The sequence below is a fragment of the Drosophila yakuba genome, chromosome 3R (genome assembly GCF_016746365.2).
Source record: "Drosophila yakuba strain Tai18E2 chromosome 3R, Prin_Dyak_Tai18E2_2.1, whole genome shotgun sequence".
Classification (NCBI taxonomy): Eukaryota; Metazoa; Arthropoda; class Insecta; order Diptera; family Drosophilidae; genus Drosophila; species Drosophila yakuba.
Window position 1 is genome coordinate 22,277,979 of NC_052530.2, and position 22,057 is coordinate 22,300,035.

The 22,057-nt window shown below is 44.8% G+C and overlaps 3 protein-coding genes across 3 annotated transcripts; 2 read left to right on the forward strand and 1 right to left on the reverse strand.

Moving 5' to 3' along the window:
* The first annotated feature begins 149 nt into the window (after positions 1 to 149).
* LOC6537928 (3-hydroxy-3-methylglutaryl-coenzyme A reductase) lies at positions 150 to 18,397 on the forward strand. Its single transcript, XM_002098432.2, has 6 exons — positions 150 to 758; positions 14,477 to 14,936; positions 15,283 to 15,370; positions 15,512 to 16,087; positions 16,149 to 17,762; positions 17,831 to 18,397. The coding sequence occupies exons 2-6, from the start codon at positions 14,525 to 14,527 to the stop codon at positions 17,901 to 17,903; spliced, it is 2,763 nt and encodes a 920-aa protein (XP_002098468.2). The 5' UTR covers positions 150 to 758; positions 14,477 to 14,524; the 3' UTR covers positions 17,904 to 18,397.
* LOC6537929 (ran-binding protein 3) lies at positions 18,339 to 20,260 on the reverse strand. Its single transcript, XM_002098433.4, has 2 exons — positions 20,112 to 20,260; positions 18,339 to 19,982 (listed from the first exon to the last, which is right to left on the reverse strand). Exons 1-2 carry the CDS (start codon positions 20,125 to 20,127, stop codon positions 18,643 to 18,645), a joined length of 1,356 nt encoding a protein of 451 aa, XP_002098469.1. The 5' UTR covers positions 20,128 to 20,260; the 3' UTR covers positions 18,339 to 18,642.
* A 23-nt stretch (positions 20,261 to 20,283) lies between these two features.
* LOC6537930 (26S proteasome regulatory subunit 6A-B) lies at positions 20,284 to 21,895 on the forward strand. The gene is made up of 3 exons (XM_002098434.3): positions 20,284 to 20,630; positions 20,698 to 21,118; positions 21,176 to 21,895. The coding sequence occupies exons 1-3, from the start codon at positions 20,421 to 20,423 to the stop codon at positions 21,829 to 21,831; spliced, it is 1,287 nt and encodes a 428-aa protein (XP_002098470.1). The 5' UTR covers positions 20,284 to 20,420; the 3' UTR covers positions 21,832 to 21,895.
* Positions 21,896 to 22,057: the final 162 nt, after the last annotated feature.

Genomic DNA, 22,057 nt, shown 5'->3' on the forward strand with positions numbered 1-22,057 from the left:
TGTGCATTTCAGCTAATATGATATTATTATATCACTTTGATAACATAAAGATAAAGGTTTTTTTAGTGCGTAGAAACAACTCTATTACCTATTCGATAACGACAGCTGCCAATTATCGATAGCTGAGAGGTTTGGTTTTAGGTGAAATTCGCCGTCTGGTCATACTTAGCAAACAGCTGTTTCTGCGTGAAGTTGTGTACGCGGAAGAAACAGTGATTCAATTCGTTTGGGAGCTCGCAGCTAAACAGTTTATATTTCCGCACGCCAGGATTTCCCATGGCAGAGAGTCGCCGCGCAGCCAACTAGCCAGTTAGCCCGATCCGCGAGAATATCGATATTTAACCGGGCCACAGCCGCACTGCCAACAACACAAATACAACAAATCGAGTGTGCGCCCTGCAGAAAAAAAAAAAGGGAAAGATAACCAAAACGTAGAGTTTCCGTATGTTTTGCACATTTAACAATTTGTTAGCCAAATAAAGTAGAAATCGAAATACGCGAACGAAAGTGCTGCAATTAGTGGTTATATAAATGTAAGCCAAACAACACGTCGTGCAAGAAACTATGTGGATTCGCTCGCAGAAAGTTGACAAACTGAAAAGAACTAGTTAGCGCCCACAACTGGAAACCAACTGGAAACCGCACTCCACCATAGAGATCCTCATTAGCATTTCTTTTGTGGATTAAGGCGCGTGTCAACCGTTTGTCAACCATTGTCGATCTCCAAGCAACCGATCGGTTCCTCGTCGAAAAGCAAGGTTAGTTCTGGGTTCTATTTTCGACTTTTTGGGGGTCACCACTCTTCCTCGATGAGGTTCCCCTTCTTTGGCTACAAAATTCCAAGAAGCATACATTCTACTGATTGGCCAATTGGTTCCCATTGGATACGAGATCGCATTTCCATTGAGAACAACATAATTGGTTGCACATTGGATCCAATTATTTGGTTAGTAGACAGTTATGCAATTGGGGCTCCCCAATCTTATCACTCGGTGGGCAGCACGTCGCCGTCTATTAAAAGTTCTTGGCCTGCAGTGGGAACACATGTTGGACAACTTTCTCTTCGAAAAGCAAAAGCCACTTGAGCACGGGAGCGTTGGATGAAGAAAAGATAAATAGATTACTTTGGAGCTGATAGAGATTTTGAAACCGAGCGTTTACCCAAAAAAATGAGTTGAAGTAACCAACCAATAGAAATGCATTTTAGAGTCAATGCCACCATTTTTAAGTAACATTACACAGATGTTACATATTTTGCGCATCCTTCCGTGTAAAAAAAAAACCCACTTGAACCAAATCGGCAGGAGTTTACTGTAACATCCTGCTGCGCTGTCAACATTTCATTTCATTTCCTGACGCCACTGTGCGTTTTTGGTAGAAAGAAAGTACTACTACTTTCTCGTTGGCAGTTGATTTCCTTGGCCTGTTCCCCACTTTACCAATTCACCAAAAATCGAAATGGGCGACATCTGGCAGCGACAGAAATGCAGACGCCATACACAACTAAATATATACATATATATAGATATGTATGTATGTATGGTATATATAAAAACCGGCTGAAGGCGTATTACGGTTATGTGAAGAGCGGCAATTTCAAAAATCCAAAACAAATTCCGAAAAAAACGCCGTCGGATGACGACTTCATCTTCATCACCGTCTCAGTCGACAGACAGCAACAGCATCTGGCTATTAAAAGCAAAAGTGAAACATGCCACACAGTCGCCGCCGATGCAGTGGCCACAAAAGCAAAAACCAACAAAAAACAAAAAAAAAAATAAAAATAAAAATGATGTAGAAAAACATAAACCATAAAACTGCTGCAACAAGTGAAGCAGCTTTGTCAAGTGCATTGCCGCTTCCTTGTTTTTTTTTTTTTGTTGGTTTCATTGCATTTTGTTGCTCAGTTTTTGTTGCTGCTGCAGCCGAGTGAGTAGTAATATTATTCAATTACAGGCCAATCCAGTTGCTCGGGGCGCCAAGAGTTGCGAAAGAGTTTGGGTTTGGCTTTGGCTGTGGCTTGCTTTCTGCTGTGTTCACACTCGATTTTTGTGCCAAGCTCTTGCGCAGACAGCCGAGATCGAAATTATAGTTATGGCATACTGCAGTCAGTCTCGTCAATGTCAATACTCAAATAGATCATGCTACAAAGCAGCTCATTCATGGAATTCCCCCCCATACTCAATTCTGCCTTAGTGCTGCTATTTGCTTGACCCACACTGTAAATTCATTGATACCAATTCGACTTGGGATTCCATTGGCGGCGATTTCATAACTTCTGCTCTCACCGCTGCGCGACTTTGGCTTTGCCCAACTTCGATTTGGTTTTTTAAACAAATTTATTTTCATTTAACGCTGGTCGCGCTTCTTTTTCGGTTTTATGGCCTGGCATTTTACTCTCTCGTTTCTTTTCTTTATTTATTTTTTTATTTTTTTTGTTGTACCAGAAGTATGTGTATATATATATGTAAGCCAATGTAGTTTGGGCAGCAGCAACAATAGTCAGGCAGCAGCGACGGACCGAAAAAAAGTGGTTTCAGTGCTGGTAACTTTCTCCGCCACCTGCAAAAGCGCGCGCGACTTGCACGCGTTTTAAACCGCACGCATGCGCAGTACGCTCGTCGTGCCTGTGGTGTATCTGCTGTCTCTCTCTCTCTCTCTCTCTCTCTTTCTACCGCCTGGGCTGGCATATCTGCACCTCCTGCTCTTCGTGTTGGCCACTGAAATTGGTCATGTGCCGCCCGCCTGCGTACGTGAGTCTGTCCGCCCGTCCGCAGATTGCGCGATTAGCTAAACGCGCGCCAAGTCGCATGCAAAACGCGTGCGCGATTTTCAGCCTGCAATTTCATCATCATCGTCATCATGGCAAGCATAATTGTTGTTATTTCTGGCAAATTGCGATGCCAAATCGCCGAGCGATGAGTAAACCCGCAGAAACTGTTTTCTAATGCCAACAAAAAAAAAAAGAAAAATAAGTAAATTTACCAAATAACATGGAATGTTGAATAGTAGTAAATAATAGATTTCAGGAAATAAATGTGAATATCTGAAAGTTGCTCTTATTTTTCCCGAGTGTAGTCGGCGGGTATTTTAGGTATTTCACATCTCCACCCCCATTGATTTCTGGTATTGAGAGCATGACTTTGGAAATCGTCGTTGCCTCTTTTTCCGATCACCTTCAAGCGCTATTGCAAAGCCAAGCCATCCACATCCACATCCACATCCACATTGCACATTGATGGCTACACATTTCCGCCGCTTTAGGCCAACTTCCAGCGAAGGCCAGATGCGAAACCCTTTGTTGCGGATGGTCGTAACGAAAAAAAAAAAAAAAATGGGGCTATAAAATCGATGTTCAATCGGCTCGAATTAGTCCCTACCCCCAAGGGCCCCCTTGATTTGAGTCTCGGTTGTGGACTCACTTTGAAATGCAAATAACTCCGGCTCAAGCACAAGCACAAACGCAAATGCAAACAAAAGGCAAACCGACCAACCGCATGCAAATACAAACAAAACCAGCATCTCACGAAACCAGCACGCACTTCTGGCATAAACATATCAAAGTTTATGTTTATTAGGCCCGCATTAGAGCCCCAAAAAAAAAGAAGCAAACAAGGCAAAGATGTTGCTGCAACCGAAACTAATGAAAACTGAGGCACCAGCATGGCTTTTGGGTCCACTAACCAATTAAATCGACCGAAGCGCCAAAGTTTTCGTTCGCAAAAGAACGACTTTTTCACCCAGTAAACCAAATCGATTTCTTACTACCAATTCACTTGCAACAATCTTAAAGGCATCGATCTCAAGACACTCAAATACCCATTAATTAAAGAGATTGCATCACAACGAAACTCGCCTCAAGTTGATGGTTGTTGAGTAAAAAAGTAAAGACAAGTCTTCAAAGAGCCAGATGAAGCCATGCTGAGTTTTGCATAACTCCTCGATCAAAACTGACAGGGGCCACAACTTTTCATTTTATTTCTGGACTTGTGTGCAGTTGTTTCTGTGCTGTTGTTGTTGTAAATTGAGGTCGCCAATGAAGAAAAACCAGTCAACATTTTCATGTTCAGGGTTCAGAAGTGGCGTAGTGGCAAGAAAACCGTTGCAACTACCAACTGCGATTTTAGCCAGCGCTTCAGTCTTTTCCACCTGCAATTGCAGGTCTTTTGGAGTCTTTGGGAGTCTTTGGCTCCCCAACCCGTTTTTTGGTTCGACACGTTAACGAAAACTCGCCGAACCAAGCAATTGGCACTCCGAATTCGTAGTTGACCGCCTTGAATGCTGATGACTCTTAATGGCAACGGCTGCCAGACGACGCAACACTACCAGCACCAACCATACCACCAATCCAATCCGATTGGATCGCATCGTATCGGATAGCATTCGAAACAAAGCGTAACGCAGGTAAAATGCGTCAACTTTACGCATTGGTTTATGGCATAACCAACTTGCCAACCGGCCAAGTTCGGGGCGGATGCAATTGCAGCTCCCGCTGCCAAGTTGTGTATGTCACATGCTGTTTGCCACATGCTCATGTTGCCACTGCACTGCGCCCAAAATGTAGTGGGTTTAAAGATAGCCAAACGGATCATAATAATAATTCAGCTATCTATCTATTTAATCCTCAAAGTATTACACTTGCATTAAGATAAAGAAACAGCAGCTTGGTAATAATCATGTTTGTTACATGTGGTTTAGGAAATCGAATGAATTGAATACTTGCATTTTCCATATGGTTTTCTAGCCTTCGCTGCACTGCCCTCTTCAATAAAAGATTTCTTTTATAGCATCAATTTCTTGCCGTGTTGCACTAGCAGCTTAAGCAGCATGTTGTTTCTGTGGCCGTTGCCTGTTGTCTGCTGGCTGTGTGTCGTGATTTTTATTGTCGCCACCCATGGCTAGGCACGTTGTTTATTTACGCCGGTCAAACAAACTTTGAGCAACGACGTTGCAAGCGAACCAAATATTTGAGCAATGCAGAAGCCTGTGGCTGTGGCACTTGGCTGCAATGCCCTGGCCCCAGCCAATAAAACGCCCATAATTACATTAACCGAAGCGACTTATTCTCTAATCGTCTTTTGTTTGCCAAACTCTCGGCTGTGAGGAACCGAGAAACTGAGAAACCGAGTTACTAAGATACCGAGGAACTGGGGAACTGAGTAACCTATCACAACCAATCACGCGTACTTGGAGCAAACGGCCTTTTACCAAAAGGTCTGGCAAATATTGCACAAACGCAGCCGCAACGTGGTTGAATCTACACTCGTCGTTTGTTTGTTGATTGTTAGTTGTTAGCTGTTGGTTGTTGATTGTTGGTGGTTGGTTCGCCGAGTTCTGCCGGTGGGAAGACATTTGGCGACCCTCACACTGGGTATATAATCAAACTTCAAAGTCAGGCCATTATTATTGGCGAGGTCTTTCCATCGACGAGGAAAATATTTGTGCAATTTATAACATTCTCTTCGTGTGCCCCGATTTAATTAATTCCCATAATGCGCCGCTTTTTGCTGGTTGAGAGGTTGGGGGGGATTCTTCGTCGGATATTCCGCAGATAAGGTTGTGAAAACAAACATGGATGTATATGTACATATGTACATATGTGGGCTGGCTATTAATCAGATTATAAATGGATTATCGGCTGGAAGACAGGACTTATAAATTAATGATGTGTGCTTAGCTAAAATCGAACAAGATTGGCATGTATGCCACTGATTCATTTTCCCTTATTCAAGTCGATGCTTTCTATTAATCCTGCATTGGTTGTCTTCTTATCTCGGTTCTTTAACTTAGTTTAGAAATTGACTACTTTGTATTTTTCATAGCCAATCAATAGGTATTTGCTGCATGACGTAAATCTATAAAAATCTTTTTATTGTAAAATACTTCTTGTACTTATACCCAAAATAAGTTCTTATAATTACCCGCTTGACGTAGTGCAAGCGAAAATATTAATGAATGAATATTAATTCTGGCAGTTTATTGGAACGCTATTTTGTTTGGCAAATTGTTGCAGATTTCTGCTTATTTTTCAGCGCCATCATCACGTACCAATAAGTTATTACACATTAAGATTTCCGTTGGCCGTACAATTTATTTCTCAACACGAAATATCTCACACTTTCGCTGACATGATGATTTGCACTTGGCGATCTATTTACTATTTATCTCATCATCAATGTCATTTCAGTGGAAACGATTTTAATTCACGGACATGATTCACTTTGGGAAACTTTTGATTGCAAGTGCTTTCGCATTAATCCAATTGATTTATTCTGGCTAACCTGCTGATTTCGGTCAACGAGGACTGATAGTAGAGTATGCTTGATAAGAACTCTTCGAGCTGCCCGCATGGCGAAAAATCACACACACTCACCATGTGAGCACCGAAGCAACTCAAATCAATTTCTGTTTAAGCCACAAAAAAAAAAAATGAAAAAAGGCTTTGGGAGGCGCGGAAATTGCAGGGGAAATGAGTGGGCGGTGGAGAACTCCCTCCCATCGTTTTCATTTCTTTCGTTTTTGGTTTTTGCCCCTATCTCGGCATGTAATCCATGAAGCCGTGTAATATGACTGTGATTGGAAATTGAAATTGCATCCGGCAAACATCAGAGAACCGGCGAAGCGGCGATAAAAATGCCTTTTCCCTTTTTCCCTTCCTTTGCCGAAGGTCGAATTAAAATTCAAATTTGCAACAAGCTGCCAGAAAGCAGAGGCAGCCAACCCAAGTTGCCCACTTTACGAGCGCTTATGTGGCAGATGACAGGCAATGATGATAACCCTTCTCCTTTCCATTCCCCATTCGATTGCGATTCAGATACAGATACATTTACAGATTCAGATTCAGATTCAGATACTGATTCTGATTCAGATAGGACCTAATGCTAATGATGATGTGTGTGCATCCGAGACATAATGATGTGGGTGTCGTCGCTGTGATTAGAATTGCCGTGTTTTCAGACGTTTTTTCTTTTGGTTTTTGTGGGCTTTTCTGTTTGTGTTGGTTTTGGTTTTGGCCAAATGGCAAACCGAGCATGAAGGCAGCTTTACTTAGCGTGATTGCGAATCGTCGCGTCTCAGACAACTGAAACTGTGGATGCGACCGACGCATTGGCAAATAAAAAACAAACAAACAAAACCTTGGCCAAAACATCGCCTATGGCGGCGCATTTCAATTATGGTTTATTTAATAATAGCTTAGATTGCTTAATTTGTTAACAAAGGTTGGTTTATTTCTCGACTCGCGATCGCAGGCGCAACAGTCATGTTAATGGGCAATTAACCGAATCGCGACTACAACGATGGTGATGACGGCGGGCTTCACCAATTAGCTGACTGCCAGCACTGAAATACTTAATATTATTTATAATATATGCAACCGATTTAACGCCAAATGTAATGCCAAGTTGTTGCCTGCACGTGCCGACACCAAAAATGTCGATTAGCCAAAAGCAAGAAGCAAAAGCTGCCACGCAGATGCATTTACTTTGTATTTCAAGTGTGGCAATCCTAAATACTCGATACTCGGAAAGTATTTGCATTAAATGAATATGAAATTAATTCGCGTTCAATACCTGAGAACATCACCATGTTCCCAGGAAATACTCGTAATATTCGTATTCAGGGCTGGGAAGTTAATAGTCTTGAGGAACTTCAGCTTAAGGACGAATTTCAAGGGATGTTAACAATTAAGCGGTGGAATATCATTAATTAAAATACAATGGGAAAACAGAAGCAATCAAGAGCAGTCTTAATTCCATTAAAGCATTTTGTAGTCATTAACTATGTTAAGTTCCCTCGATAAGGTCGTTTACTTTACATCTGCCTTGATTCTCTATGCGAGTAAAAAATAGCTACAAAATAAAGATCTATTTATGTAAATAATACCAGATTTCTTATCTTTAACATATCGTTAAACTGATAAGATATATAATCTCTGCAGCTTGCTACAAAATCTGAGATATGGAATGTCATACCTCGTATGTGAGTTCGTGAGTTCGTAATTAAATTTCCAATCGATATGTAAAAAAATCATATCCTTCCCTTTGTAGTTTCTAATTTAGAGGGAATTTATGAAACTTCATGCATAGTTTCTCAACCGCATTCTATCAAACTTTTTATTGAAATTTCCATAGTTTGCGTAGTCGAACCCAAGCCCTCGGTTTCTTCCCATTTTAAAGCAATGTCGGCTGAAGCCCCAAAAAAAGACAAAACTTTCTATTTCATTGCGAACGGTTCCGGTTTTAGCCTCGCAGCGTTTTTGGTTCGGTTTTTTTTTGGTTTTTTGGTAGCTCTTTGGATGGTTAACGGCGTTGTGGTCAACGCGAATCGATGGACCAACCGTTAAGTGGGTCAATGTCAAGCGCTGGCCAAGAGGATGAGATGCTGATGCTGATGGCGATGGCGATGGAGATGATATCGCGATGCTGGAGCACCTGATTAACATAATCTATTGACACATGTCAGTCTCAGCATCGTAACATCGAAACCTCTGAAGGAGCGGCCAAGGAATTAATTTGAAACTTTAACTTTGATTTAAGTACTTTTTTCAATTTGAAATCCAACAGTTTGTAAAAGTTTTCCCTTTGCTGCTGGAGAACAGGCTGAAAAGAAATCTTTTGATGTGCAAAGTCTGTGGGTTTTACTTTGTTTAACTTTTGCCATTGTTTCGCTCGAAAAACACAACTGTTTTTTAAAGACTTCCTAAGGTTTTTTTTCGGTTTTTTTTTGTGTTTTTTTGGCCCGCCTCACATGCATACAAATTAGCAGCATTCGCATATTTGGTAGAAAGTAAAACTGTTTTTTTCTTCTCATCGCCGTTTGAGTTTGTCGTTTTATTAATTTATTTATTTGTGCCTCACGCGACAACTTTTACTTTTTGTTTGGCAACTTGTAAATTACACAAAAACTGCTGGCAAGTGGAAAAAAAGTGCTTTAAAAAGTTTTTTAGATTGTTTTCTTTATTTTCCCCGAAGTTGAATGGAAAATGTTTTCGCCTTCTTATCATCTAATGTCTGCATTAATCTACGTGCCAAGTGTTTCTGATTGCTTTTCGAACTCGATTTGGCTTTTAGTGAATATCTAAATATCTGGGGATGGCCATGCCATCGATTGCCAATGGCTGATAAGAATTTGGCCATTGACAGCGAATAAAGTGCCTAAATTAACAACGTCAAAATGAAAGTGCGATCTGCATAGTAAATATCTATGTTAATATTCTGACTTTGACCTTGTTTTTCCTATCTTATCGAACCGAATGGGGCCACTTTCCGCAGCACTGGCCCATCAATCCCGTTTAACCTCTTTTCGTGTGCGCCAGTTTGTGATCTATGTGTGCCTTATCAATCTTGCAACATCAACTGGCAACCGGTGGTAATGAGTTGCCCCCAATCCCACGCCACTTGCACTATAAACGCAAATGGTTTTAGCCCTGCCGAATGAGTCACAATCCTCGCAAACTACCATTAGCTACTACCACTGTAGTAGCTATCGGGTAGGATCAGAAAAGAAGTAGAACAAGTGGCCACATGACTCACGCTCTTTATTGCATTCTAGCCAACGATTTGTGGAGAAACGTTGAGAGGCGGAAAACAAGTTGCAAGATTGAAGATCTCCAGACTCGACGGCTACGCAGAAAAGATACATCTGCACATCCGTCCGGTTCCTGAGGCAATTGGTTCTTGTATCTTTACAGTGAGACATGACGTAGCTTACTTTAATACCTCTGCTCAGTCTCTCTAGATACTTAAATATAAATACCATAAATTATCATTTGAAAAAACTAAACTTCTTTTAAGCCTATGAAATATTGATGTACCAAACGCAAAAGAAGTCTTCTGTGAGTGCATACTTCTCATAAATATTTTATGAATAATTAAAAACCAAATGCATTCTAGTCAAACCAACCTGTTTAATTTACTTATTCATTGCCAAGTGTCAGCCTATGCATTTTTTATTAAAAATACCACAAGCGTTCTTTAAAAAAAAGCTATAAAAATTATAAATATTCTACCCCTCGTTTGGCCGTGAAAATTAAGTGTTTTTAGGGCACACAATGCTGTTATATAAGTGAAAGCAAATAACTTAATCCATAAAATGGCGTTAGAGCCCCTAAATATTAATTGGATAAATTAATGCATGGCCACGCCGAGTGTCCCTCCATTTCTCCGCCCCAAAAATTGAGGGGGCCTGGAACCTGGCTCGTTTTCTGATTCATTATATTAGAGCATATACTGATGAGTTGGCTTTACTTGGAACTTTACAGGTGGCAAGTTTGCCAAATTCACTTTGGCCAAGAGCAGTTTATATATGCCCGATGGTTTTAGCCCAAATAATAAACAAACTGTACGAATCTGTTGTCGAACCCAGCACTTGTGAGGAAAAGCACATAAACAAGTGCGACTGAATGCCTTGGGAAAGTACTGGATTTTTGGGGCAGCTATACACACGGCATTCTCGAATTTGGTTTTGTTTAAATCAAAGTCCAAACTTTAACTCATGTCGATCATATCAAAACCAGCGAATAACAACAAACAGCCATAAATCAGAGGCGTTAATTGCAATAATTTGCATGGGGTGCAGTAGTCGAAAATAAATTGAAGAAAATATATACAAATATTTTAGATGCTAGCCAGAAAAATACGCGTTCACCTAGAAGAATTCAGGCACACTTTTAACACTTTCTTCCTTTTTTTTTAAACTACTTAAGGGGAAAGTCCTAAACACTTGATTACATTAAGTCAGTCAGGGCTTTTATCTTTTAGCATCTTTGTGCTAAATTCTGGCGTGTTAATTACCAGAAAATTTGTGCAATAACAAAGCCAAATTATATGGAAAATTTCCGCAACCATAAATAAACATGCTGTTAGCCGAAGATTCCCGGAAAACCCATTCGCCCTCTCCCCAAAAAAAAAAAGACGAAGAGTAAAACCAAGACAAATCATGACGCATCGCGATCTCCCCTTTTTTTCTGATTTCTGGGTAGCCCGACAATTGGACCCACACCCATTACCCATTGGGCATATTAATTGGGATTGGCGAACTGACTGCCAGTTCAATTTTGGGAAATGCAAATGCTGCACGCGTCGCTCGATATTTTCGCAGAATTTCGGTTTTATTGGGTCCCCAAGCACTTGGGTTTTACCCTTGTTTCTTTTGTGGGGGTCTCTAAAGAATTTCTTTCTCCTTTTTCCACTGCTACATATAAGTAATAATACCCCCGAAAGTTTAACAACTTTAATTATTTATGCAGAATATTATTGGCAGAAGAGTTTGTTGGAATTCAGAACAGGAACACAATTAAAAGATATAAGTGTAAATGCTGCTTTTCCGAGAAAGAATTAAAAATGTGTGCTCCACAAATGTTTATCCTATGGAAATAGCAGCTTTAATTGTTTAAGATAGTATTAAGAAGTACTTACCTTGGTTATTTTAGATTAAAACCACATTTAACTGCCAACCAACTGAGCTAAAATAAAGTCATGCCTTTATTTTTGGATTTTTACTTGCAGAACAAATGTTTTAGTGGCGATTTGCTTGAGTGATACTCACTTTTGTTATTTACTATTTATGTTTTCTTATCAGTTGCTTAGTAGGCGTCATCGTTGAATCGCCTCGATTGTACTTACACATTTTTCTCGCTTTCGCATACATTTATTTATTTTGGTAGTAATTCCCCAGGCCAAATCCTCCTCTATCCTCCACGATTGTTTTCTATGGCCATAAGGTTGAGGTCGGCCGCCACATCCGTTCGGCGAGTGCTTTCAAATGTAAACGAAAAAGTATGCAAAACAATGCAGGCGCACACACAGATACTTTTACGCACACACACACTCACACGCCGGAGCGTTTGTTGCCGAATGAAAAGGTCTTTCGCGCCCCTTGGGGCCGCCGTCCTTGCCCCCCGCCCCAAAAAAAAAAAAAAACGAGAAGAAAGAATACGGTTTTCTTCTATTTCTCCGGATTTCAGTTGCTTTTTCCTGCTGCTCGGGCATTCGGACGTTCTGTGGGGCTAAATTTAAACATTTCGCCATTCAACAGATATTAGCGGCGCCCTCGTTAATTGTTGTTCCCCGCTACTTCGGTTGTAAAACAGCGACCGAGAATAAACATTTGAATGAAAATGAAAAATTTGTCTAATTTCTCGTTGTGCTTTGGCAATTCCAACTCTGCATTTACGTCACACCCGCTCTCAATACGATTTCTTGGGAAGATCACAGGGTGTGGAGTCCGCACTCCATTGGTTTTCCTGTCATGTTTTTCACACCCATTTGATGGACCTTTGATGCCAAATAATCAACATCAGGCACTGTGGAGCTTTGTTCTAGTGCAAAATGCGTTTTGACTTCGACTCCGCATCATCAGTTCAATTGTTTTCAATGAGGTCCAAAGCAGGAAATTGAGTAAAATTAGACCAGAAAAACAGGAAGAACGCTTGGGAAATTGCAAGTTAGGTCAAAATATTCAACTGCATAATACGTGTGGTTTTATTGGCTCTTCTAAAAATATGAATAGAAAGGGTTTCAAAATATTTTTGTAATTGAATGAATGAATTTGACACTGTTTATTTGAGTTATTCCATTAAATTTCTTTGTAAGTAAACCAAAAATCGAAAAACGACATTCGAAAATTTCACACTTGAATATTTCAATTATTTTTCGGGGCTTGCTTGCACAGAATATTTTTCGCAGTAAATGGAGATTGTTCCACGGAATTGGCGCTTACTTAAAATCCCCTTGAGAATTTTGCTTAGACAAACATATGATAACTTTACACTCGACTTCTGGCATGTACACATGTACTGCTCCCCGAGGATTATGATCTTGATCCACACCCACTCGCAGCCCTGGCCTTTGGCCACCGGGAAACCCCTCCTCCAATTTTCGCCATAAAACACCTACCAAAAATAACCCAACAATTGCCGGCCATTCGCGGGTCTTCCATTTGAGCCACATTCAGTGAGTGAAGGAAACATCACATTTGCTGCTCCGGTTTTTGTATATTGAGGAATTGTTTATGCTTTGCGCTTTTAACGATCGCATTTGGAGGCTTTACTTGCTCACACTGTGGAGGCCCTTGACGTGCAACTTTTGAGTCAATAAAAATCATTACTCGATCTTTCAGTTTGCCTCTAACTGCAAGGGAAACTTCAGAGTGGAATTTTTCGGCAGATGCACTTTTTGTAGTCCAATAATAAAATAGGTTTGAAGTAGCGCAGCTAGAAAATAAAGAACTAAGACTTGCTAGGATATTGAGAACATAATTCTATTAAAAAACTGCATTTTTAAAAGATTGAAATTTTATCCAAACTAATAAATAAGTAGTATCATCTTTATCAAGTAGCTTCATCTTTGTAAGTATTTTTCTGTCTCCCCAATGGTCGCCTTTTAAGATACGAGTACCAATTCCTTTTGGGAGTTAAATTCCTGCCAGTGTATGGTGCATCCCATAAAGACCAAAAAGGATGCTTGTTCCCTGAGTGCTGGTGATGGTTTATGGCCTCCAAGGCTTCAGATTACAAAATGCTCAGCCACTTTGGTGCTGGTACTCGCACTCGTAAATCGCCGGAATCCAGCGTCGCCTCTTGGCGTGCCAAAGTGGCATTTGATTTATTTAGCATATTTATTTGTTTATTTTCTCTTTTTTTACAACAAAATGAAAAACATTGTTTATGGACGCCGGATAGTCCGCTCGCTCTGAAAAAGAGACTGTGCGCCAGCGCAGCGCATTTGGGCGGGACTCTATTTGAATATTTATGGCGCGTTGTCTAACTGGGGGGCAGTAGCAGAGTAGCAGTGTTGTAGTAGTTTGTATTTGTAGCATCAGGTTCGGAATGGATAGTCTGGAGCTGGCCATGTTTTATGCCGGGCACGTGGTGGGCGAGCGATCGTCCGTCCAGATTGCCCAATGGCTTAATTAAGCCGGTCGCGAACTCTGCCGGCATGCGGCATGCGGCATGCGGAACTTGGACCGGCTTAAACTATCAATCATGGATTTGCATCGCATGGGAATGGTGGAAAGTAGCGATGGCGATTGCGAGGTGGTAGATGGGAATTGAGGCGTGCCAGAGCTCAAGGACACGCAGTCCGTGCAAATCCGCTTAGTGTAATAACGTGTTTCGCCGTTTCCTTTTTACCGCCAAGGGGTCGTCTTCGTCTTTATCGCCAGAGCCTGCGGGTCTGTGAATGTGTCAACAGTTAAATCGATATGTTTTTCCCCCTGTTGATATAGTTAACTTGCCTTTCCCCTTTTGCCTACGACCTTTTTTTTCCCCCATTGCTGCCTTGATTATGTGGCGCACAAAAGTTGACTGGCCTGGCCCGCATCCTGGCCTCAAATGTCCTTGGGTTGAATAACTAAAAAAAGAAAAGAAAATATGAGATAAACCGCTCTCGGTAATTGAGAAAACCCAAACCCCAGTGAGAAGTGTGTTAACTGACAGGCGGCTTATTGACATGTTTTTTTTTTTTGTATTCCACAGCCAGCCAAGATTGGCCAGATCTGGACGGGATTCGGACACACCGCAGCCATGATAGGACGTTTGTTTCGCGCCCATGGCGAGTTCTGCGCCTCGCATCCCTGGGAGGTCATCGTGGCCCTGCTGACCATCACGGCCTGCATGCTCACGGTGGACAAGAACAACACCCTGGATGCGAGTAGCGGATTGGGCACAGCCACCGCATCGGCAGCCGCCGCCGGTGCTTCCGGCTCTGGAGCTGGATCAGCAGCAAGTGGTGCCATACCGCCGCCAACGATGGGCGGTTCGGCCACCTCCAGTCGGCACAGGCCGTGTCACGGATGGAGCCAATCGTGTGATGGCCTGGAGGCCGAGTACAATGCAGCCGACGTTATCCTGATGACCATCGTGCGCTGCACGGCCGTATTGTACTGCTACTACCAGTTCTGCAGCCTCCATCGCCTGGGATCCAAATATGTGCTGGGTGAGTACTACTGAGACTAAGGGAATTACATCACTTCGTTTTGGGCGGGAGGCACGTGTGTTGACCAAAGTGGTTAGAACATTCACCGGCATTGTTTGTACCCATCCCCCGAACTATTTTGATGCTCTCCCCCGAACAAAAATAAGCTGGGAAAAACGCAAACCACACAAGACTGGAATGTTTGGCCAAGATTTTAGAGGTGGGGCAAGGTAGAAGTAGTAGCAGGTAGCAACCTGAAGGCGGCCAAACGCAGCTCCCTGGCATTTCTCACGTGCGCTCTAAACGATTTGACCTCCGTCCACCAATGCGACTCCAAACTCATCTCGCCTCTTCTCGTCTCTTTCAGGCATCGCCGGCCTCTTCACGGTCTTCTCCAGCTTCATCTTCACGACGGCCATCATCAAGTTCCTGGGCAGCGACATCTCCGAACTGAAGTGAGTAACATTTAAAAATCACATGAAATATCCATTAAAATATGCAAACTAATGCTTGTTAGTTTTTAAATCCGTGACGTAAAAGAAAACTAAATATGCTAATTAGATTTATAACTGAACACGCCTTTAATCAACTTTCAGGGACGCCCTGTTCTTCCTGCTGCTGGTCATCGACCTGTCCAACTCTGGCCGTCTGGCGCAGCTGGCGCTATCGGGCAGTAACCAAGCGGAGGTGACGCAGAACATTGCACGGGGTCTGGAGCTCCTGGGACCAGCCATCTCCCTGGACACAATTGTGGAGGTGCTGCTGGTGGGCGTGGGCACACTGTCGGGTGTACAGCGCCTGGAGGTGCTCTGCATGTTTGCCGTGCTCTCGGTGCTGGTCAACTATGTGGTCTTCATGACCTTCTATCCCGCCTGCCTGTCGCTAATCTTCGATCTGTCCCGCTCCGGCGTCGATATGTCTGTGGTGCGTGAGAAGGCGAAGGGCTCGCTACTCCTCAAATCGCTAACCGAGGAGGAGCAGAAGGCCAATCCCGTGCTGCAGCGCGTCAAGCTGATCATGACCACCGGGCTGATGGCGGTGCACATCTACAGCCGGGTGGCTTTCTCCGGCAGCGACTACGATGCCGTGGACAAGACCCTGTCACCCACGCTTAGTCTGAATGTGAGCAATAATCGCACGGAATCGGGCGAAATCGCCGACATAATTATCAAGTGAGTTTCAAGGATTTGGAACCAATTCATTGACCAACTAACATAACATAATATTTTCCAGGTGGCTGACCATGAGTGCCGATCACATAGTAATCTCAATTGTTTTAATCGCATTGGTAGTTAAGTTTATTTGCTTTGACAATCGTGATCCTCTGCCGGATCAGCTGCGTCAATCAGGTCCAGTGGCCATCGCCGCCAAGGCTTCACAAACCACACCAATTGACGAAGAACAGGATGTAAAGGAAAATGATGCGGAGATTCCAACTGCAGGCCGCAAACTATTATTTACCATCGAGGATCAGAGTTCGGCCAATGCGTCAACGCAGACGGAGCTGCTGCCTCTGCGCCACCGACTGGTGGGTCCAATTAGGCCACCACGCCCAATTCAGGAATGCCTTGATATACTGAACTCCACGGAAGATGGCAGTGGACCAGCGTCCTTGAGTGACGAGGAGATTGTGTCCATTGTCCATGCCGGTGGCACTCACTGCCCACTCTACAAAATCGAATCCGTACTGGATGACCCCGAGCGGGGTGTGCGAATCCGCCGACAGATTATTGCCAGTCGTGCCAAAATGGCGGTCGGTCGTCTGGATGTCTTGCCTTATGAACACTTTGACTACCGCAAAGTGCTGAACGCCTGCTGTGAGAACGTTCTGGGCTACGTTCCCATTCCCGTCGGCTACGCAGGACCCCTGCTGTTAGACGGCGAGACCTACTACGTGCCCATGGCCACCACCGAAGGTGCTTTAGTGGCATCCACGAATCGTGGCTGCAAAGCGCTCTCCGTACGTGGTGTTCGATCTGTCGTCGAGGACGTGGGCATGACCCGGGCGCCGTGTGTGAGATTCCCCAGCGTTGCTCGCGCGGCCGAGGCAAAATCTTGGATCGAAAACGACGTAAACTACCAGGTGGTGAAAACTGAGTTCGATTCTACGTCGCGCTTTGGCCGTCTCAAGGACTGCCACATTGCCATGGATGGGCCACAGCTGTATATTCGTTTTGTGGCCATTACCGGCGACGCCATGGGCATGAACATGGTGTCCAAGGGCGCTGAGATGGCCTTGCGTAGAATTAAACGCCAGTTTCCCGACATGCAGATCATTTCGCTGAGTGGCAACTTCTGCTGCGACAAGAAACCGGCGGCCATCAACTGGATTAAGGGACGTGGCAAGCGTGTGGTCACCGAGTGTACCATTCCGGCAGCCACGCTGCGTTCTGTGCTGAAAACGGATGCCAAGACACTGGTCGAGTGTAACAAGCTGAAGAATATGGGAGGCAGCGCCATGGCCGGTAGCATTGGTGGCAACAATGCTCATGCCGCCAATATGGTGACCGCTGTCTTTTTGGCCACAGGACAGGATCCCGCCCAGAATGTAACCTCGAGCAACTGCTCCACTGCCATGGAGTGCTGGGCGGAGAACAGCGAGGACCTTTACATGACCTGCACAATGCCTTCGCTGGAGGTGGGAACTGTGGGCGGCGGAACCGGTTTGCCAGGACAGAGCGCATGCCTGGAAATGCTTGGTGTCCGCGGAGCGAACGCCACCCGGCCAGGAGACAACGCCAAGAAGCTGGCACAGATCGTCTGCGCCACGGTTATGGCCGGTGAATTGAGCCTGATGGCGGCGTTGGTCAATAGCGATCTAGTCAAGAGTCACATGCGTCACAATCGGTAAGTTTTACATCTACTACATCTAATTGAAAACTTTATAACTCTAACTTGTGATCCTTTTCTTGCAGTTCCTCCGTCGCCGTGAGCAGCGCCAACAATCCTCTCAACGTGACCGTGTCCAGCTGCAGCACCATCAGCTAAGATTGGGCGCTGCAGGGGCGCCGACTTCTACCCTTTTGTACATAGAGTCTCTTAAAACGTGCAGGCCAGGCGGTGCAACTCATTTCTTTAGGTGTTACCTTGTAGTTGAATGTTTCACAAATTGCTTGATAAATAACCTGATTGGCCAGGCCACGGAACCGAACAGCAGCGTCCTCCAGATCGGCGATTCGCTCAAAGCCAATGCTGAGGACATAGGATGTGTTGATCGATATCCACGAGCAGCTGATGCTACTTCCACTTAGATTGTACTTTTCGTCGTAACGCTATTTTTTTCTACCTATATAACTGAATACTGTGTGAAGATCCGCTGGAATCCACACCAGATGCCAGTCAGTGGAGCTATGACCAGGACTAGTGCAAGCGCTGAACTTGTAAAAAGTATTTGCTAAGCGAAAAGTAGTACATAGGGTTTTGTATAGTGACTAAATTAAAACGTTTAATTAGAGCGAGTACGATCGATATCGATATCTTAATTTCGGTTTTTCATTTTTAACAAAAAAAATATAAACACAAAGCGTAATGGATAAATGTCTTTTGTAGACGCTGCTCACGGGTTTACAAATCAGCACTTCATTTTATTTTTAATAATAATAATTATTAATAAATTATTATAATTAATTTATAATAATTCACGGCGCGTTTTATTAATTAGTGGTTGTTGTGAGTGTTGTATTTCTCCATGTATGAATCGTATAAAAAGAACAAGAGCGAGCGGCGGTTAATTCTGATCGGTTGACTCCTTGGCCTCGGCCTCGGCATCGGCATCCTCGTCGCCCTCCTCAACGGGCGGCACACGTACATCGGCGCTGCTATCGGGCTGGACGATCAATTTCTTGGGACTCGGACCGTAGCTGTCCGCCTCAGCTGAAATGGCACCCGACGGCCCGGGAGCAGCATCCTCATCATCGTCATCGTGGGTCGTCGACTCCGGCTGCAAGCTGGCCGCTGCCTCAGAGGCGACGCCGTTTTTCGCCTCCTCTACGGAACACTCCTCGGGATGTGAGACCTTGCGCTTGGCAATCCGTTCGCTGAGCGCCTTGTGTAGCTGGGCAATGTCCGCCGGTCGACCCATGGCCAGGAAGATCTTGACAACGCCAGAGTTGTCGATGGCCGTTAGACGTAGGGACTTTTGGCTGGCCCGCTCCGCCACCATGGCGGCCCAAACTTTGGTGTTGAGCAGCAGGCGGAGATTGCCAGATGTGCGGAACACCACGCGCGAGTTGCCCCTTCCGTCCTTGGCGTCGTTTAAGCGCAGACTGCCGCGACCACGCTCCTCCCAGTTGCTGTTTAGAAAGGCGAATAGCTTGCAGCTCACGTCGATGATGTTGATCTCGTCCTCCTCGCCGGTGAAGGTTTCAACCTCCTCGTATTTGCGCTTCTGAGCACGGCTCTCCTCGTACTCCCGGGCCACATCCGTCAGGCTTTTGGCCTCGGCGGACTCCTTGTTGTTATTGCTGCTGCTGCAAATCGATGACGAGGCAGCGGCCTCGCTGGTCTCTGTGGTCTGGGCAGCGTTTTGAATGACGCTTGAGAAGAGCAATGGCGCCGAGGACGACGTAGCAGCGGTGGAGGAGGAGGCAGCCTCCTGGGCTGATCCCGAGCTGCCCGCCGTGTCTGCGTCCGGTTCAGCGGTAACCTGTTCAGCATTGGGGGCCACCACACGTTCATGCACATTCTGGCCAAAGACGAAGCCGCTGGACTGGACATGAGGCATATTGTTCTTGGCTGCGGCAAACATGCTGGAACGCTCAATGCCATTGCTGCGCAGCTTGGTCAGCGGATCCGGCCGCTCGTCCACCTCGTCGTCCTCCTTGTCGCCAGTGGACTCGGCTGCCGCAGATCCGGTGGCGACCACCTCGTCGTCATCCTCCTCGTCCTTGGACTCGCGCAGAAACGGATTATTCAGCAGGGCGCTGTCTTCCCCAGCGGCCGGGGATGTGGAACTATTGTTGGAGCCGCTGCTGTTGGCCAGCACTGCTGGGCGCAGAACAGCACCGCCCAGGCGCGAAGCCTTCAGGGTGAAGCCACCTCGGAAACAGTTAGTTTCGACTGACGCTTCTGGAAACAAGGGGGAAAAAAACAAGACTCGTTTGTCAGTTTGTGGCTAACTCTTCAAGGGCACGAGATTCGCGATTTTTGGCGACCTTAAGTTCAAGTTGGCACTACAGCTCGTTTTGCTACACTTACCATTATTTTCGGACATTGCAAACAAGGCTATTTGCAATTTTAAAATATAAATTGCCAAATCTTTTACAGAAAAGAGCGTTCTGTGTAAAGCCTGCCGAATTGTTATCGCTGTGTTATCGCTGCCACTATCGATAAGCGCCGGCGATGACGCTCTGTTGTCAACACTGGCTTTCAGTGTTGCTCACTTGCCGCTGAAAAAACAAGAAATTTACAAGTCATCGGCAGAGTGTTTGCCCAAAAAGATCGTCAATAATTGCATTTGAACAAAGAATTACATTCAGCAAAGGCCAACCAACAAGCGTAGTAAACATGGCTCAGACTCTGGAGGATAAATCAATTTGGGAGGACGGCGAGGAGTCGCTGGGCGAGGAGGTGATGCGTATGTCTACCGATGAGATTGTGAGCAGGACTCGTCTGATGGACAACGAAATCAAGATCATGAAGAGCGAGGTGATACGCATTACCCACGAGATTCAGGCGCAAAATGAAAAGATCAAGGACAACACCGAAAAGATCAAGGTAGGGATCACAATAAAACACCTCCTCCCTGCCAAACAGCCTCATTCGTAAAGTACTTCACTATTAGGTCAACAAGACGCTGCCCTACCTGGTGTCCAATGTAATAGAGCTGCTGGATGTGGATCCACAGGAGGAGGAGGACGATGGCTCCGTCACTGTTCTAGATAACCAGCGAAAGGGCAAGTGCGCCGTTATCAAAACATCCACTCGACAGGCGTATTTCCTGCCCGTCATCGGCCTGGTTGATGCCGAAAAACTGAAGCCAGGTGATCTGGTCGGAGTCAACAAAGACTCCTACTTGATTCTGGAAACCCTGCCGGCTGAGTACGATGCCCGCGTCAAGGCCATGGAGGTGGACGAGCGACCCACAGAGCAATACTCCGACATTGGAGGCTTGGACAAGCAGATACAGGAGCTCATCGAGGCAGTGGTGCTGCCCATGACGCACAAGGAGAAGTTCAAAAACCTTGGCATTCACCCACCCAAAGGTGGGTTTCTTACTCGTAAGAATGTCGTATAACCATATTAATCCTTCCCTTTTACAGGTGTACTTTTGTACGGCCCCCCTGGAACTGGCAAAACTTTGCTGGCCCGTGCCTGCGCCGCTCAGACAAAGTCCACCTTCCTCAAGCTGGCAGGTCCCCAGCTGGTGCAGATGTTCATTGGTGATGGTGCCAAGCTGGTGCGCGATGCCTTCGCCTTGGCCAAGGAGAAGGCGCCTGCTATTATCTTCATTGACGAGTTGGACGCCATTGGCACAAAGCGTTTCGATTCGGAGAAGGCCGGTGACCGTGAGGTCCAGCGAACTATGTTGGAGCTGCTAAATCAGCTCGACGGTTTCAGTTCTACTGCAGATATTAAGGTGATTGCGGCCACCAATCGCGTAGACATTCTGGATCCTGCTCTGCTGCGCTCTGGTCGTCTGGATCGTAAGATCGAGTTCCCACATCCCAACGAGGAAGCCCGTGCCCGTATCATGCAGATCCACTCGCGTAAAATGAATGTTAGCAATGATGTGAACTTCGAGGAACTGTCCCGATCCACAGATGACTTCAACGGCGCCCAGTGCAAGGCCGTTTGTGTGGAAGCTGGTATGATTGCACTGCGTCGCTCCGCCAATTCGGTTACGCACGAAGACTTCATGGATGCCATCATGGAAGTGCAGGCGAAGAAGAAGGCTAATCTTAACTACTACGCTTAGGCTAGAAATTTGCAGTTTAACTCCACATTGTCAGCTCCCATTAAAATAAACCATGGAAATGTAACATTCTTCAGTTTATCGATCTGAGTTGCACCTTGAAGACCGCCCTTAAAATAGCATCCCAAGGGCCCTTGAAAGTAACCCAAAACTAAGCAAATTTATTTAATTTACTAAAATGGGACGTACTGAAATGGAACCCCAACATGATATGATGGAAATCTTTTTT